This window comes from Megascapheus bottae, chromosome 8 (assembly GCF_031878675.1).
Source record: "Megascapheus bottae isolate mThoBot1 chromosome 8, mThoBot2.hap1, whole genome shotgun sequence".
Lineage (NCBI taxonomy): Eukaryota > Metazoa > Chordata > Mammalia > Rodentia > Geomyidae > Megascapheus > Megascapheus bottae.
The window spans coordinates 26,104,465-26,122,841 of record NC_143516.1 but is presented as its reverse complement, the minus strand read 5'-3'; the positions used below and the strand labels follow the sequence as shown (position 1 = coordinate 26,122,841).

At 36.1% G+C, this 18,377-nt stretch overlaps 1 protein-coding gene and 1 long non-coding RNA gene across 2 annotated transcripts in view; one reads left to right on the top strand and one right to left on the bottom strand.

Moving 5' to 3' along the window:
* LOC150059682 (uncharacterized) overlaps positions 1 to 18,377 on the top strand; it is a 722,023-nt gene that overhangs the window by 66,245 nt on the left and 637,401 nt on the right. The gene's annotated exons all lie outside the window — the stretch shown is intronic.
* Themis (thymocyte selection associated) overlaps positions 1 to 18,377 on the bottom strand; it is a 158,298-nt gene that overhangs the window by 118,746 nt on the left and 21,175 nt on the right. Inside the window, exon 2 of the mRNA XM_090338159.1 lies at positions 4,861 to 5,019. Within this exon, the coding sequence (XP_090194285.1) occupies positions 4,861 to 5,019 (159 nt within the window). The remainder of the gene's footprint in view (positions 1 to 4,860; positions 5,020 to 18,377) is intronic.

Genomic DNA, 18,377 nt, shown 5'->3' with positions numbered 1-18,377 from the left:
TTACTGTGTTTGGCAAGAACAGCATGTATTCTTGCTCATAAAAAAAAAACTCAGCTAAGAGAGCTGTCTCCTAAAAGAACAAATTGTGCTTCTAAGACAGTTTGTTTATTCCTGTAGAGAAATGAGATGATAGCTTTTTATTTCTTTTAATGTATTTGAACATATTTTGAGATACAAAATAGAGACATATGGAAGCATAACATATAGGATGTAGCAATGGAAGTTCACTTCCACACTTACATTTCAGTATTTTAAAAAAGGTTGTAATGTGTTCTAGAAAAGTGATTTTCTCTAAATCTTTGCAAACATTCCCTTTCTTGACTTTTGCTTGGGTTTGAATTTTTTTGAGCTGCTTCTATAGACTTGTTATTGAATAGGGGCCAGTATCTTTATTTTTTCCAATGGATTTCCTTTATTTCCCAGGTTTCATCAAAGCTTTTGTGTTAGTATATGAAACTGGAATCTGTGCTCTTTAATGTGAATGGTATCAGCAAAGGGATGAAGAAAAGACCTACAGAAAATATACACCATACACATGTTAGGGAAACAGACCAGATATCCTAAAATGGATGTAGAAAATGTGATATATATGTAGACATATATATATACTACACATATATATATATTATTTACATGTATATGACTTTTACTCCTTCATCAGGAAAAATAATGTATTGTATCTTTGCAGGGAACTTTATGGACCCGAAAAAATTACATTAAACAAAGTCAGACTCAGAGAGACAAAGGACACATGTTTTTTTCTCATATGTGGAAGTTAGATGAAAAAATGTATAAGGTTGTATGCACATATGTATATACACAAACATGTTGGTACGGTACAGGTAGTAAAGACGTGCACTGGTATAACTCCTTTCTATAGCTAACTTACAGTTTAACAAAGTGAATACCAGGAAGCTTAAATGTACACTGTTAGTAGTGGGGAGGAATATGAGGGGAAGGAAGGTGGATGAATGGTGAAAGAAATGTAGAGAAAGGTACTGAAAATATGCAGTTTGCATATGTGAAAATGGAATTAGATAAATTTAGGGGGTGAATAGGTAAGGTTGGGAGTGACAGGAGGGAGATGATGGAGGAGGTGACAGTGGTCAAGACACACGGTATTCATAATCTGACATGTTGATTTCACAAAAAAAGGCCTCTAACAATTGCCCCCTAAATAAAAGCAGTGAGAGAAATGGTCCAAATAAAAACATAAGAATTTTTTAGAACTCTAGAAATGAACCAAAAATTTAGAACTATTTCAGGAAACCTATTTAAGGGGCCAAATCTTGGGAAGAACAGCAAATGCTGAAGCATTTTATCTTGTTCTATTCCCATTCTTCTTCCATTTGCTTCTTGTTAGCACTAAAGGCAGCAGCTTTTAACCAGAGAAGAAAGAGGTTGAGGCTATCACAAGCCTAGTCTCTGATATTTACCATTATTTAGCTTGGGTGATGGGCCCCAGAGCAGACATACTGACATGGCTAGCTCTATTAAATCTAACATGGAAATCATTCAGTAGGGAAATCTTTCTCCTTAGAACATTTATCAAAAACAAGGGTAAGTTTTATTGCTTGTGGTTATGCAATGGTGAGGGAAATGCAACAGGATAACCTCAAAGTTTCACTAGGAGCTGGGAAATGACATGTCTGTATAGACATAGTTCCTATGTGTTTCTTCAGGTGATACGATGCCATGTGCTTGTATAAATCATATACACATGCAAGGTGGTGTGCATATTCAGAAGAAATGGGAGGAAACTCTTTGAGGCTGGGAGAGTAAAAACTACATAAATGTTTCTAGATGCCTGGCTAAATAGTGAAGGCTTGCTTCAAAATGAACACAGAGCCCCTCAAAGAGCTTGGAGACTTCTTTTTTTGCCAGTTGTGTTAAATCAATCAATCAATCAATCAATCAATCAATCTAAGTATTGCCTATCCTTTAAGCTAATGGAATAGAGATATCAGCAACCACATAAGACATTATGTGGATTTTACTGATTAGTTCAATAAAGCTACTAATTATCAATGAATAAGAATCCCTGCAAATGGAAAACAGTATTTATACTATGTACTTTCAATTATTTAAAGCTAACCTATAGAATGGGGGGATTTCTTCCAGTTACTCCTCTGACCTAAGATCCAGAATATACAAGAAACTGAAGAAATTAAACAAAGAATCAACATCCCATCAATCAAAGGAAAAAAAGAAGAAAGGAAGGGGAGGATAGAAGAAGGAAGAGAAAAAGGAAGATGAGGCGGAAGAGAGGGAAAGAAAATGCTCACTGTATGAAAATTTTCTCAACATTTTAAATTAGCAAATGTTTATTATATACCACAAGTTTATATCAATAAATGAAACTGAGCTTCTACTCTAAGCAATCTTACTATCTGCTAGATGTTGCTAGTCAAATAGGCACACGAAATACTGCAGTTACATACAAAATGCAATGAATGTGTTAATTGAGGCATGTTGCACTACAGTGATTCAATAAAGGAGTTGTCATATAAATTAGAATACATAGGAAAAACTTCTTAGGCAACACTCTTTCTTACTTTGACTGTTCATTACTATCTTAAGAAATCTTCATTGCTCTGACCTCATCCCAACCAAATAAATCAGAATGTTACATGCAAGTGACCTAAAAGCATTATGATTTTGTAAATGTCCCCAAGGTGATTTGGTTATGATTGCAATTTGTACCCATGTTTGAGAACAATTGTTGTAGAAGGCAGGGATAAGAAAGCATAATTAGATTTTGACAACAGGCTTCCATTAAAAGGGAAGCATATTCAGGACTGGGAATTTGGCCTAGTGGTAGAGTGCTTGGCTAGCATCCATGTAGACTAAGGTTCGATTCCTCAGTATCACATACATAGAAAAAGCTGGAAATGGTGCTGTGGCTCAAGTGGTAGAGCTCTAGCCTTGAGAAAGCCCAAGGACAGCACTCAGGCCCTGAGTTCAAGCCCCAGTACTGACAAAAAAGGGAAATATATTAGAGCACTGTAAAGAATCTTTCTCACACACTCAGTTCAGTTCATTAACATTCTTCTGCTCAATTGCAACATTCTCTGAAAACTGTTCTTCCCTCCTCTACATATTACCATAAAATCTTAATAATTAATAAAAGTAACACATTTATAGACTACCTCTTTGCCAACTGCATAACAAGATTTTTTTTTTGCCATTCCTGGGCTTGAGCTCAGGGTCTGAGCACTGTCCTTGGATTTTTCTCAAGGCTAGAACTCTACCACTTGAGCCTCAGCACCACTTATGGCTTTTTTTTTCCTATGTATGTGGTACCAAGCACATGCTAGGTAAGCATTCTACCACTAGGCCAAACTCCCAGCCCCCATAACAAGAATTTTAAGTTTATGTCAACACAGGTTTCCCCAACAACACTAGGTGATACAGATAATGTTATTATTTCATTTTACATGAGGAAGGCAAATAACTTGCCCAGGTTACATGACTAAGAATTATCAGGCTTGGAGATGAAATCCAACTCCCAAGCCTCATATCCTAAAACATGAGCCATCACAGTTTGAAATTCCTTGAGAAACCAGAGAAGCAAAATAAGCTTCAGTCATATTATCACTGAAAAGAATATATTGTAATGCACTGGAGGCTTTGCTCTCTACTTATGTACCCACTCAGTAATCAACTACTGAGAAATTTTGTGCACCAGAAAATTGCATGGAACTAGGAATATGAAGTTTCAGGTCGAAGCACCCAGTCAGAAGTTTTAGTCTAGAGCAGAGGTCAGTCATTTATAGCTGACAGGCCAAATTCTGCCGGTCACTATTTTTTGTAAAGAAACTTTTGTTATGGAACACTTTGAACATTATGTGTTATCTATGGGTACCTTTTAAATGTTATATTATGACATTTAGAGAGGAGTAGTTATGACAGATTCTCTGGCTACAAAGCCTAAAATACTGTCACATCAGAGAACATTTGCCAAAGCTTGCTGTAGAGACAAAGGACAAGCAAATCACCAGTCCTGGCCCAATGATGTGTGAGTTGTGGTATCCCACATACCACAGGAATATACCAGAACAATCCTGAACAGGTTACACTTTGGAAGACTAAGTATAATGAACTTGTCAGGAAGAATCAAACAATAAGCTAAGCAGTGGTCCAAGGAACTAACACAATGGCCACAGGAATAGAGGATATATAAGTTTAAATGATGTATAACAGTTCTAGTTCTATACATCCTTTTTTTTTTTTTGGTCAGTCCTGGGGCTTGGATTCAAGGCCTTGGTGCTATCCCTGAACTTCTTTTGCTCAAGGCTAACACTCTACCACTTGAGTCATAGCTCCATTTCATGCCTTTTTAATAGTTTTTTGGAGATGTGGGCTGACTTTGAAACAAAGTCCTCCTCAAATCTCAGCCTCCTGAGTAGGTAGATTTACAGGCATTAGCCAACAGTGTCAGGCAGTTTTACATAACATAAACTACTAAAATATAATAGAAATTAGTTTAAAAATAAAAAAAGTTGAAAATACTTTCCTACTAATATTTCTTAAGTGATTTTAACTATAAGAATTCTGATATTTTCCCCTAGCCATTCCTCTAGACGAGAAGAACAAAAATTATTACCAATGGTGCACACCTGAAACAACAGGAGATAGGGAGGCAGAAGGACCTAGAGATTAGTCCAGATGTAGCTCCAGATCAATCTAGATCACATAGGAGTTTTGACTAAATAGTGGGACCTCATCTCAAAAAAAATCCAAAAACAAAACCATCAACAAGAAATCCCTAGCACTTGCTTATTGCTTCTGGTTGCATAGATGGATGTGATAATTAGCAACAGCATTTTACAAGTGAGAATTGGTCAGGATGTACTATACCTGGAAAGTTCATAGGCAGTTCAAAGGTTTTGGGGGACTGGTTGCCTTCAATACTCTCACAAATTTCAGCTAAGATCTTCTTAATTTTGAGACCAGTGATTTTGATCACTTCGCCCGTTGCCAAACAGCATTCATTGCCAAACATTTCATAAATGGAGCCTGTAAAGAAAAAAAAATTGAGAAAGAGCTTTGCTTTTCTTAAAGAAAAATATAAAGGAATGAAATAATGAAAACAAAATGGAGTCAGAGCCTCTTGAGAGGTTTTTACTTAGTTCCTCTGTGATTTATATACTACAGTAAGTAGAAATTTAATAATAACTTCCAAGATGTACACCATGCACTAAGAAACATTAGATTTTTTAAACTTCATTTTCTGGGTAAAATATAAGCAATCATATTGTATAGTATTATAAACTAAACTTATGTCTCCTTAGCAACTAGCTCATTTAGCCAAGGTCAAACTACAAGCACTGCTGGGATTTATGGTATGCTTTTTCTGGGCCAGAGAATTAGATTCATGAGTCAATAATGATCTAAGTAAATACTGAAAAGAAAGGAAGAAAGAAAGATAGAAAAAGATTAATACAATCCAAGCTTCAAAGTTGGAGAGATTTATAAATCAGGCTTTCTATGAAGAGCATCATATTTCCTCACTATATGTAGTCTGTTCTTTTTTATGAAATAAGACTTTTACCAATCTTCTTACACAAGCTATAACAATTCTCCATACCTTCATGGCAATAGGTGGCAAGACCAGCCCCCCCAAACAGGAAAGATTTATTGTAGTTAAGAATTTTAGTCTGCATTAGGAAAAAATCATATTAAGTGAAGTAAGCCAGACTCAAAGGAACATAGGCTCAATGGTTTTCCTCATTTGTTATATATGAAAAAAAAGAATTTTAGACTCCACTCACACAAATCCTATGCACAAACCCTTTAACCTAGATACCAGTTATACTTTCCATCATTTATTTTCCTTGTTTGTCCCCTGTAGGAAGGCTAATACATAGAGAAATAACTAGAGAGTAAATGATAAGAAGAGAGGTAATAGCCTTGGACAATTCTATTGCTGACTAAAAAAAAGGGAATATTCTGCTGGACACCAATGGTTCATGTCTGTAATCCTAACCACTCGGGGGGGTTGAGCTCTAAGGATCATGGTCTGAAGACAGCCCAGACAGACTTTTATCTCCAACAAACCACTCAAAAATGGGAAATGGTGCTGTGGCTCAAGTGGTAGAGTGCCAACCTTGGGGACAAAATAGCTCAGGGGGGCCGGGAGTTTGGCCTAGTGGTAGAGTGCTTGCCTAGCATGCTCAAAGACCCAGGTTCAATTCCTCTGTACCACATACATAGAAAAAAAGCTGGAAGTGGTGTTGAGGCTCAAGTGGTAGAGCCATAGCCTTGACAAAGTCCAAGGACAGTGCTGAGGCCCTAAGCTCAAGCCCAGTACTGGCAAAGAAAAAAAAAACAAAAGAACAAAAACAAAAAAAACCCTAAGAAGGCTCATGGATGCCTAGGCCCTGAGTTTCCCTACAACCAACAAAAAAGAAGAAAAGAAAGAGAGAAAGGAAGGAAGGAAGAAAGGAAGGAAAGAAAGAAGGAAGAGAAGGAGGGGGAAAGGAGGAGGGATGGAGGGAGGGAAGAAAGAAGGAAGTAGAGAGAGAAGGAAGGAAGGATGGATTAATATACAAAAAAAAGCCACCCCAAGTTAGAAGCAACTTCAAAGTCAGAGAACATACATTTCCAGTTTTGAAAGTCCAGAACCATAACAAGTTAATAGGAGGTCATTTGAACACTAGACAGCCGCTGTTTTCAGTGTGGTCCGTTGCTTCATCTGGGAGCTGGTTACTGTCTGGCTAGCCCTGAGGTCTGCTGAGGCAGAACTTGCAGTGTTAACAAAATCCCCAGATGTTCTGTAAGTATATTAAAAGTGTGTAAAGCACCAGTCTAGGCAATACATTTAGAACTGAAATAGCATGTTTTGATATTGTTGCCACACTACTCACAAAGAAAGCCTGTTGCCACTGGTTGTGAGGAATAAGGAAAGGAAGGGCTTAAAACAAAGAAGTGGTACCATAAGATTTTTTTGATCACATGAAACAAAATATAATTTAACCCAGACTATTTCAGTGGACATTTGTTGGGCTTAATTTCAATGCAAAGTGTATCCACTTGTGGATGTAGGCCTACCTGTTAGACTTGGGATTCCAGCTTTCTTGCAAATCTTTAATTGGAATTGAAAATGGCAATATAAAGGCTAGGATTGGTGGCACACACCTATAATCCCAGTCCCTTGGGAAGTGGAAGGATCACAATTGAGAGCCAGGTAGGGCAAAAAATAGGTGACAAGGCTTTATTAAAACAAATAAGGCAGATATAGTAGTTTACTCTTATCCCAGTTAACTGGAAGGTATAAATAGGAGGAACACAGTCCAGTACTAGTCTGTGCAAAGACAAAATCCTATCTGAAAAATAATTAAAATACAAAAGTACTGGTATAACTATTTAGCAAGTGTGAGGCCCTAAGTTAGAACTCAATCCCCTACCAAAAGAAAAAGAAAAAGAATAGCTAAAAGTGTGAGAGTACACATCAATGCCCAAGGAATAGAGACCAAACAAACCTATAAATAGAAAATTATGTAAGTTTTGGTGTCCCTATGAAAAACTTAGGATTGTTAAGGAGTTTTTCTAAGAATCTCTTTTATTTTATAAAAAGATCACTTCTTTTAGTTATATAAGGAGAAGCTCATGTCAGTGCTGACATTGGAAACTCCTCTTAAGTTTCTCTAAAGTTTTCTAATCAAGGCAGCTATTAACCCATATTTACTAAGTCAATGATTCCCTGCTCTAGACAGATTATATCTATAATAAAAAAAACAGACCCTACGAAGGGGTAACATTGTCCAAAATGAAATATTCCCTGTACCTAACTTATCAACTGTAATCCCTCTATATATCACCTTTATATAAAAATAAAAACTTTAAACATAGATCTCCCCTCTGACCCAGCAATTCCACTGCTTGGCATTTACCCAGTGGTCCAGAAACAAGGACATACTAAAGCCACTAGTACAACGATGTTCATTGTAGCACTATTTACCATAGCAAAGATATGGAACCAATCCAGATGTCCCTCAGTTGATGAGTGGATCAGCAAGATGTATTTATACACAATGGAATTCTATGCTGCTGTCAGAAAGAATGACATCGCCCCATTTGTAAGGAAATGGAAAGACTTAGAAAAAATCATATTACGCGAAGTAAGCCAGACCAAAAGGAACATAGGCTCAATGGTTTACCTCATTTGTAATAATTATTACAAACCTAGGACTCTACTAGCAGAGGTTTACAATAGCTCAAACCCTGGATACATAAGGCCATAGAGGTTGAGGCCAAATTAATGGACCTCAAGGACATGGAAACAAGAGCTTAATTATGAGTGACTGCTGTTCTTAATGTACTATGATTTTTTCCTCTTCTTTTGTGTTGCCCTTTGGTTAATCTCATATTGTTACAGTATCTGACTTTGTTACCTGGTATACTATGTATATGTTTATTTGAAATAGGATGGGGAAAAGATTAGGGGAGGGGTGGGAGGAATTAAGTGGGGACAAAAACATGAGAAGGGGTATCAATGTATGAGAAATAATGTACCTTATATCTGGTGAATATAACTGTAATATCTCTATACATTAAAATAAAATTTAAAAAAAACTTAAAAAAATAATCTAGGGGCCGGGAGTATGTCCTAGTGGTAGAGTGCTTGTCTAGCATGCACAAAGCCCAGGGTTAATTTCCTCAGTACCATATACACAGAAAAAGCTGGAAATGGTACTGTGGCTCAAGTGGTAGAGTGCTGGCCTTGAGAAAGCTCAAGGACAATGCCCAGGACCTGAGTTCAAGCCCCAAGTCAAATCCCTGAAAGAAGGTGGCATTTTACGCCCAGCCATCAACAATTTAATGCCTCCTAAAATATACTTTTTTTCTTAGTACTAATATATATATACAATGGTAAGCTTTGTAAATCACTAATGTTCATAATTTTAGAACAAACACATATGTGTAGTTGTTTTTTAAAATTTTATTGAGACATGTATCTAAAATATATTTGTGCATATAGATACATACTTATTAAAAATGGGCTTCACTTTATTTTTAACCCCAAGGCATATATTTTGAATATGCAAGTCTAGAATCTATTAAATCTTTACAGACTGATTCTAAGTCACAGCATATGTATTCACAAAAATGCCAAACATCAGAGAAAACTGGAACAAAGCAGCCAAGTTTCAGTGATCAAACATTGCCCCTGAAGGCTGTAATGAAAGAGCCATGTGCCTTTGAAATCACCTTCTCTATAATATTGCTTTGCTCAATGAAAATGACACATTAATAGTCTTTTATAAGCTCATCTCTTGTCTGACAATCCTTACAAACAATGCTATGATCACATCAGAATAGCCAAAACAATTGGCTTAACAGATTCCCTTCCACTTTCCCTCAATGATAAAAATATGTGGTACCCAGATGACACTACATTGCATAGATTTCCCATCCTTATTCAAATGTACCATGTCCCAAAGTAGTGTAAGTTCTGCATTCCCTTACCTTTTCACAGACTGAAGTCCAATCAACCCTAAAGATTCAGCTAATCCTCATTTTCGTCAAGAAGAGGATCTCACACCTAAAAATTATTTGTCTCATCTAGGATCTAAGAGCACTTCACATGTATCTCATTATAACCTTTTGGACATGATTGCCATAGATTGTTAGTGGGTTATTATTACCTAACTTGATATTATGTATAGTATAAAATGTATTATGAGTTCTTAGAATAGATGCATTGACTATTTCTTTACACACCTCTTATACAACAATAACAGGGCTTATTACTTAGCATAGTCAGACTGTTACTTACCCTTACTAGATAGATAAGAACAATAAGTTACTGCAAATATAATTGTTGTCCTACATCGTCAAATTAAAACATGTTCGATTCAAGCTTCTGGCATAGGTTGTATCTTCAATTAGCTTGTTTCTGTATGTGTGTGTGTGCATTTGTGTGTGTGCCAGTCCTTGAACTCAGGGCTTAGGGCTCTATATGTGAGCTATTGTGCTTGAGGCTAGAGCTCCACCACTGGAGCCATAGCTTTACTTCTGACTTTTCTTGGTAGTTAATTGGAGATAAAGAGTCTCAGGATCTTTCCTGCTCAGGCTGGTTTCGAACCATGATCCTCAGATCTCAGCTCCCTGAGTAGCTAAAGTTATAGGTATGAGCTATTTGGTACCTAACAAACTAGTAATTTTGATTATCAAAGATGTAAGCATATTACAGATTGGCTAGCTATCTTGTAAATATCCTAGAAAAAGAATATCGAGGGAAGGTGATTCTTTAATATGATTTCTACTGATTGAGCTTACTATTTTACAATAATATTTGGGGGTTTTATTGTTGCTGTTGTTTTTGTTGTTTGTTTATTTTTTGGCTATTCTTGATTTGAATTTTTTGTGCCAGTACTAGGATCTGAACTTAGGGCCTAGAGCTGTCACATGGATTATTTTGTTCAAAGCTAACACTCTAACAGTTGAGCCATACCTCTGCTTCTGGATTTTTTTCTGGTTAACTGAAAAGAAGAGTCTCAAGGACTTTTCTGCCAATTTAGACTTCAATAGAGATCCTCGGATTTTACCTCTTCTTGAGTTGCTGTGTGAGCCACCAGAAGTGTTTATTTATATATTTCTATACTTGAAGAAGGATCTCGTATGATGATCTGATACAGATATATAGGTTTTAGGAATTTGTACTTGCAAAGTATAGTCCATATTACTAAACAAGGTAAATAGACACATCAGAGCCTGTTGAAGTTGGAGACATAACTTGGCTTCTAGTAAATATATGTGTTTAGTCTTTGCTTAAGGATAACATAAATTATCAAGGAGTAGCCCCATACAATAAGTCCCTATATGTGAAATTGTTTTATTGTAATCATACATATCCCTAGATTTTGTGGTTGATAAAGCATTAAAGAGACCATTAGAGCGATACGTTTAAGTCTACAGATAGTTCACTACAGGAATGAAGCTTAAAGAGGTCCAAGGTTGTGATAGACCTTTGCATAACCATTTTTCCAAGAGAATGCTTTCTCAATATGCTAAAAGGTAAAGAAAAGTATCACGATAGGAATGACACATCTAAAATAAATGTGCATTGCATCTGAATGCAGTGTACAGAGAATTAGACATGAAAAAGCAGGCTCATTGCTTAGCTGGGGGTAAATTTTGTTTGCCAAAATATGAATACTCCTCTGAGAGACATATCTGAACATGAACAACAAATGATCTTTCAAGGTATCTGTTCTTTCCCCAATTTCTACCGAACAGTCTAAGGCATTCAGAAGACTGAAATAAAAGTAATAGGAAAGTAGAAGCTGTTTTAAGGAATAGGGATTATTTCTAGCCTTTAAGGATAGCAAATGCTTCTTGTTAATTGGGAGTTAAGATATTATTCAAGAAGTAAAGCCTACAAGCAGTGATAGACAGTATAATTGTTGTCTTCAGAGGAGTGTTCATGGGAAAGAACAGAAGCCCCTTTGGGGCTTCCATTAGATTAGATTAGAACGACTTCATTGTGAAACTAAAACAAAAAAAAACCCAAAGCAGATCAAAATATGAACAAAGTTAGAATCCACAAGTGTTCAACTCTCCAACTATTCTGAATGAATTGCATGGCTTTCGTGATTGAGGAAAAATGACTTACTTTCTTAACTGGTAGAACCTATTAATTTAATAGAGTTGAAAAACTGAACTAAGAGGGGTTGTAAGTAGTGGTTATGATGAAAACAATAATTAGTGTGGTCCTTTCTTTGTATCAGTGGTTACCAGAGCAAACAGACTTAGGGGTAGCCATGTATGAAACCAACGTCTCTCCTATACAGACACAAAAGATCTTCCTATGATGTGACAATGTAACGGGTCTTTACCTTCTGGCACTTTTAAAATCAAATAGTCCCTATGTTTTACCCAAATTTCAACCTTCCAAAAATCTTGATGAATAAAGTTAAGCAAATTGTTTAAACAGTATCACATTAAGAGCTGGTTTCATTTTTATGAAGGACATTGTTTCAAGTACATTTTATCTACTTTAATATACTTTATATTTTATATCCTAAATGTTAAATAAAGCTATTATAACAGAACTCTATAGCTATTTAAAATCATAAACCTGTTCTCTATGTCCTATTTAATGAACTCCAGTGTATTGATGGCATTCAATACAGGGTTCAAATGTACCATAAAAAACGTTCACCCAGTACACTTAAAAAAGCTTTACTCTGTTAGATACTTCTTTATGTTCATTATCATAATTAAAGCACTTCATTATCTATTTTGCATATGGATTATGGTATATAGATTAAGAGTGAAAATTTAGAAAATATTATATAAATTTTGGAGGTGATGTCAGTTGAATTAAATAACAGAAATTATTCTGATAAATTATATCTTTAATTTTCTTAACTCATTTATATTGTAATTTATCAAAGCATTAATTAATGGTGGATTAGAGAAACAAATTAACTGGGTACTACTACAGAAAGTTTGAGGAAAGTTGACAATAACATATGATCAGAGTAAAATGGAACTGGGAATGCAGCCTTAAGGAGTTGGTGAGCACAAATGTTGAACAAACTGAAAAAAAGGAAAGTTACAGGTTAATATACAAAGACTTAATCAGTGTTATTAACTCATCTATCTCAATGACACCAGCAGCTGGGTGCAATAACTAAAAGACAAAATTTTAATCAGCTTGACAGTAATAGTTCTAATTGCAAATTGTTACAATGAGGTTCTGATTTTTACATTATACTCTTCTGAGTTGGGTTAGCCTGTGCTTGAGCCTAATTGACCTGGAATATTTTGAGTTGCTGATTCTACATAGGTGAGATTCAGAGCCGTGAATAGATCATGTTCCCTAAATAAATTCTGTGAGTTTTACCTAAAGAACATGAGAGATATTGTAAACGAGAGAGACAGAAAGTAGTTATAGTATATTCTGAGAATTGATCGTGCTGTCACTGTCTTCTATGGCATATTTCCAGCTGACTTAAGGTGTGGACTACTAATCCTCTTCAAATCACAGTTCCAGATAGCGATCTATCAATAAAGATGGCTTAATAGGTATAAACTATCACAAGTCTAGTCCTAACCTATGATTTAACTTGCTTTCCTTAAGACCCTTTGGCTGGTATTTACTTTTAATGATTTCAATCCTTAAATTGGGCTAATTGACTAGCAAACTGTTTGTCAAAAGAAATCCAGCCAAAGAAACTATATGTCTTAAATCTATCTTAGTTGAATTTAAGACAACTGTCCATGACAAGGCATAAAAACATCTATCATGTTAATGATCAGACTTCCTAAAAAAAGTCCAATGTTAGCATTAGAATTTCATTTGTAACTCTAAGCAAAGTGCTGGGATAATCTAAAGGTCTGTAACCCTCTATACCTCACCCTGACAATAAAATTAAAAATTAGTAAAAAAGAAGTCATTGACTTATTTCTATGAAGAATAAAAAGAACTAAATATTCAAAAAAGACAAGGCAGCCTGGTATATTGTATGTATGTTTATTTGAAATAGGAAAGGGAAGGGGAGAAAGCAAGATGATTGGGAGGGGGTGGGGAAGGAAATGGGGACAAAAGCATGAGAAGGGATATCACCATGTGAGAAGTAATGCACCTACTACCTGGTAAATGTAACTTTAACCCCTCTATACATTACCTCGACAATAAAAATAAATAAATAAATAAGAAATACCAATGAAACAACAAAATTGATCCTGGCAAGAGACAAGCAATTGTCCAGTTTCTCTCTTTTCTTTAGTCTTGCTTTCTTTTCTTTTCTTTTCTTTTTTGATGGTACTGGGGTTTAAACTTAGATCTTTAGGCTGCCTCAGCTTGCTTATTTGACTTATGTTCTTGACTGGTGTTCTACCACTGAGTAATGCCTCCGGCTCTGGCTTTTTGATGGTTGCTTTGCAGATGAAGTCTCATGGTTCCTCCCTGGACTGAATTTGAACCACCATCCTTTGAGTGCAAGCCTTCTGAGAAACTGGTATTACATCACCGAGCCTCTAGCCCTCAGCTTTACACTGGCAAATCTAGCCACAGGATAAAACCACACTTCCTTTAAGCTTTAAAAAATGGTGTGACAGTGCTTATTCCTGCATGGTACATCAGCTTCAGAGAAGAAGCTTCTCATTTGTGGCTTCTCATTTGGGAGAGTATTGTTTTGAGAAAAGACCTATCATTTGAGAATCAGCTACTCCGGACACATGAAAACAGGAAATAATCACAGCTCAGAGAACCTTGGAACTCCCAGAAACAGTGTCTGGACAGGAGACAGAAAGAGACAACTCTGGAGAGGGGAGGGTCTGATGTCTGATATGGATCTACTGAAAATTTAAGCATCGGGGAGCTCAAGCAATGAAGGGTTCAGAGTTCAGTGGTCCCATGCTCCCTGGAGAAGAACAAGTCTGATCATCTGAGGATTACAGAAGAAAGAGAATACTAGCTCATCCTCTGGGAGTTTCCTCCAGGAGGAGTCTTTGCTGCGAAGCAGGACTTCAGAGCATTCATCCCAAATGCACAAAAATCACAATAATTTTCCCACATCCACACAGAGTGGGGGACTGCAAGGGAGTGGGGGTGTCTGAAAATACTTAGAATAACCTCTAGGAGATGCTGCTTGTACTTACTGTCAGGTAAGAGCATGAAGTCTCACTAAACATCCTGAAAAAAATCATGTGATGATGTCAGGCTCCTCCTTTCCCCTGCACAGATCTGCTGGGTGGGGTTTGAAGGAATGAGTCTGGCAGCCAAAGTCTCTCAGTTCTCAAGCAGACAGAAGTCAATGCTGTGTTTGTGTCTTCCACTAAGAATCTGATACTTAATATCCTGGGGTGGAGGGGAGGCTTGTGAAATATAAACCTGCTTAGTACAGAGACCACTGATTCCCCATAGTCAGCAGTAGCTCCCAGTATCAAAAGCAAACACAAAAGGCAAAGCTTCAAAAGAGAAGTGAACTTGAACAAGAAAAACTTAATTGGCCCTGCTTCCAGCCCACATATAGTTATAATCTGTACACAAAGAAGTGTAAGAGACTCATTTTCCTCTGAATGGTTCTAGGTAGCCATCTTCTTTCCTCGAGAATATAGGCAAATGCTTGGCCAGTAAAGTGGACACCGAGTTCAACTGAAGCATGCTACTGAAGGCCTGCTTGAACGCTGGGAATACTACATGTGTGCTCTTCAGTCCTGTTTGACTGTTAGGTCACTCCAGGCTATTAAAATTTCCTACCAATGATGTGACTTCAGATATGCAAATCTGAATACAAGAACACGAAAAACACAAGAAAATGTAAACTAATAAGGCAATATGACTTCTTCAAAAGCCAACAGCTCCAAAGTTATAAACATTAATGCAAGTGAATGAATCCCAAATAATTAGAAAACATGATGATAAGAATGAACAATGAAAATCAAAATGGTCACAAATAAATACCTGAATGCATTCCAAGAGAATACAAATAAACTATAGAATGAAAAGCTCAGTAAGCAAATAAAAACTCACTTGAAAGCCTTATCAATAGACTAGACATGGTCAAGTTGAAGAAAAAATATCCAGGTCTAAACTGTACCCTAACTGGATGTATAAACAAACAGTGCCTTTAAAAGTATCCATGTATAACCAAGCAATGGAGATCAGCTATAGCAGTCCAGTTTCCACCAGTTGTAAGTTGCCAAATAATTAGATCCTGATCATATCAGGCAAGTATTCTAGTATACAAGAAAAATGCTAACATTAGCCAATCATGCTGTATCTATATGTTATATCATATACCTATTAATGATACAGTATGCACCATGCATATACATTACATATGTATGTACAAATATCATGAGCACACCAAACTAAAAATCCTTTCTTCCAACTTCTTGAAATGCACAGTACATTCTGGCTCTCTGTAATCACCATACTCTGCAGCATCACACGAAAACTATTTGTTTCTATCTAACTACAACTTAGTACCCATTGATTGACCTTTCCCCATCTCTCTGTTCATCGTCCTTCTTTCCCCAGCCTGTAATAACAATATACTCTTCTCCTGACTTCAGAACAGTTTTCATCCTCAGGGAAACTTGGTTGTATTTAAGTGGTCTTAGTTTTATTCTTAAGAAAACTTCATGAATTAGATTTTGTAAAACTTTTAAAAAATCATTGTTATTCTCCCAAGAAAGTTTTTCTGAGAGACCCTGCTTTCAGAATGTGTCAGAAATCACTATTGCCACAAAGATTTGCTATGGTAGTGACAGAGGTATGCGCAAGAACTTGAACAGGATGACAGCAGCAAATATTGAAATGATACAGGAGGACTAGTCCAAAAAAGTAGAAAAGTAAGATCAAATGTACAATGTGAGGTGCTGAGGTACCAAGAGAATGATGGGGTAGTAAGATTCATTGATCTGTGAAAATTGAAGTAAAGTCACTGAACTTAGTTCTTGATCTATCAAATGGTCATCTTTGAGTGTCTAGCCAGTCTACTTCTTCTTCAAGCTACATCAGAATCAGCAGGGAAAAATGTCAAAACATGGATGCATGGGCTACCCTCCGACATTTTCAATTGTATGCTAGAAGTGGAATCCATGACTACATCCTTTATTTTAAAAATTTCTACTAGATTACAAGTTTAACTAGGTTTGCACATTATTGAGTAGGGCAATAGAAGTTACACTATTACCTAGCTACTTGGAATAAGATATTGATTTAGGGGTCATTTAAAAACATAAAAAAATGATAATAACACAAAACTAAAGCATATGCAAGTTCTCCACAAAGAATAAGAAAACCTGAGATAAGTGTGGATATAAATATCTAAGCTTATTATACTATACAACATCTTTAAACCATTTCAACAGAGAAAATTAAATGCCCATCATATGCTCCATAATTTTAATCTTGGAGAAAAAATGAGAGGAATTGTTAGTTAACATGTTAAAGTTAACCAATCAGAAATAGCAACCCAAAGGGTTAGTTGTATGAAAAAGATTAATTAGAAGCTCCCAAATGACAATTGTCACTGCTATGTTCTCCTATAAACACTGTTTTTTTAAGAATTAGAAAAAAACAGTTCTTAAAAAGGGCTGCTTTGTGTGTAAAATGTGTGGTGAAAAAATGTGTTGAGTAGTTCTGCCTATGGGATGAGCAACTATGTTTCTCTGAAGAGGTGTAAGAAACTGGGCAGTTAAACTAGCCAAACTTTGTTACCTGGTCTCAACAGCTGATCCAAAGCCATTTTGTTATCTGATTCTAACTGGAAGGGTTCGTTTAATCATGCTGCTAAATGTTAGACATCCCTAACGAACTTTTCATGCACAGTAGTGTCAGAAAACTCCAAAAGACAAAAAGCTGGTTGACATCAAGTTCACCACAAGGGCCACATACCATTTTTTTCATATATTTTTTATTGTAATTAATAGAAGGGTTACATTATATTCACCAGATAGAAGGTACATTACTTCACATACATTGATACACTTTCTTATGTCTTGGTCCCCATTTCCCTCCCCCCACTCCACCCCTCATCTTGTTTTAACCCCTTCCCTATCCAATTTCAAATAACCAAATACGCATTTATCCAATATATCAGATAACAAAGTGAAGTACTGTAACACTATGAGATAACCAAGGGACAGCAAAAGAGATGAGAGATAACAGTACATTAAGGACAACAATCACTCATTAGCCACATAGCGTTTTATGTCTGCCTTGAAAAGAAATGTTTTACGAGGCTTGGAAAAATGGTTTTCTTTCATTACACTAGTTCACTATACTACTAAGTTTATGTGGAAGAGATCAATAACTGGCCTATAGTTCTAAGGACTGAGGGCTCTCAATGTCTACCCCAAATAATGCCATAATCATGATTGATCGATCAATTTTGGTCACTTGGCAACAACAGCTGTTTGTATCTGGACATTTTCATATGATTTTCCAGTTAACCCTTTCCCCCTGCATCCCTTCTGGTGCTAGAGATTGAACCTGATTCATACTTGCTTTACCAACTGAGTTAAACTTCTAGACTCTGCAGTTACTCAAATAAGGATGAAATTAATATTCCTCCGTGAGTTAATTTTAATGAATAGGAGCAGATGAATTTTACTGAACAACAAGCCTATAACATTTTAAAATCACATATACACATGGTGCTTCTGTGAATAATTCTGTCTTTCATTCTGTCAAGTGATCTCAACTTAAACAGTAATGAACATGAAAACCAACAGCAGAAGTATCATGCTATCTGTCATTTGTCATATAATGGTATCTATCAGAAATTAATGTGGATTGTCAGTTTTTCAAAGGCATCAATGACGAGATTGTTATTCTGAGAAAAAAAAGACCACATCTAATAGAAGAAATTAAAGTCCCCTTTTATCAATCTTTAATGGATTTAAACACT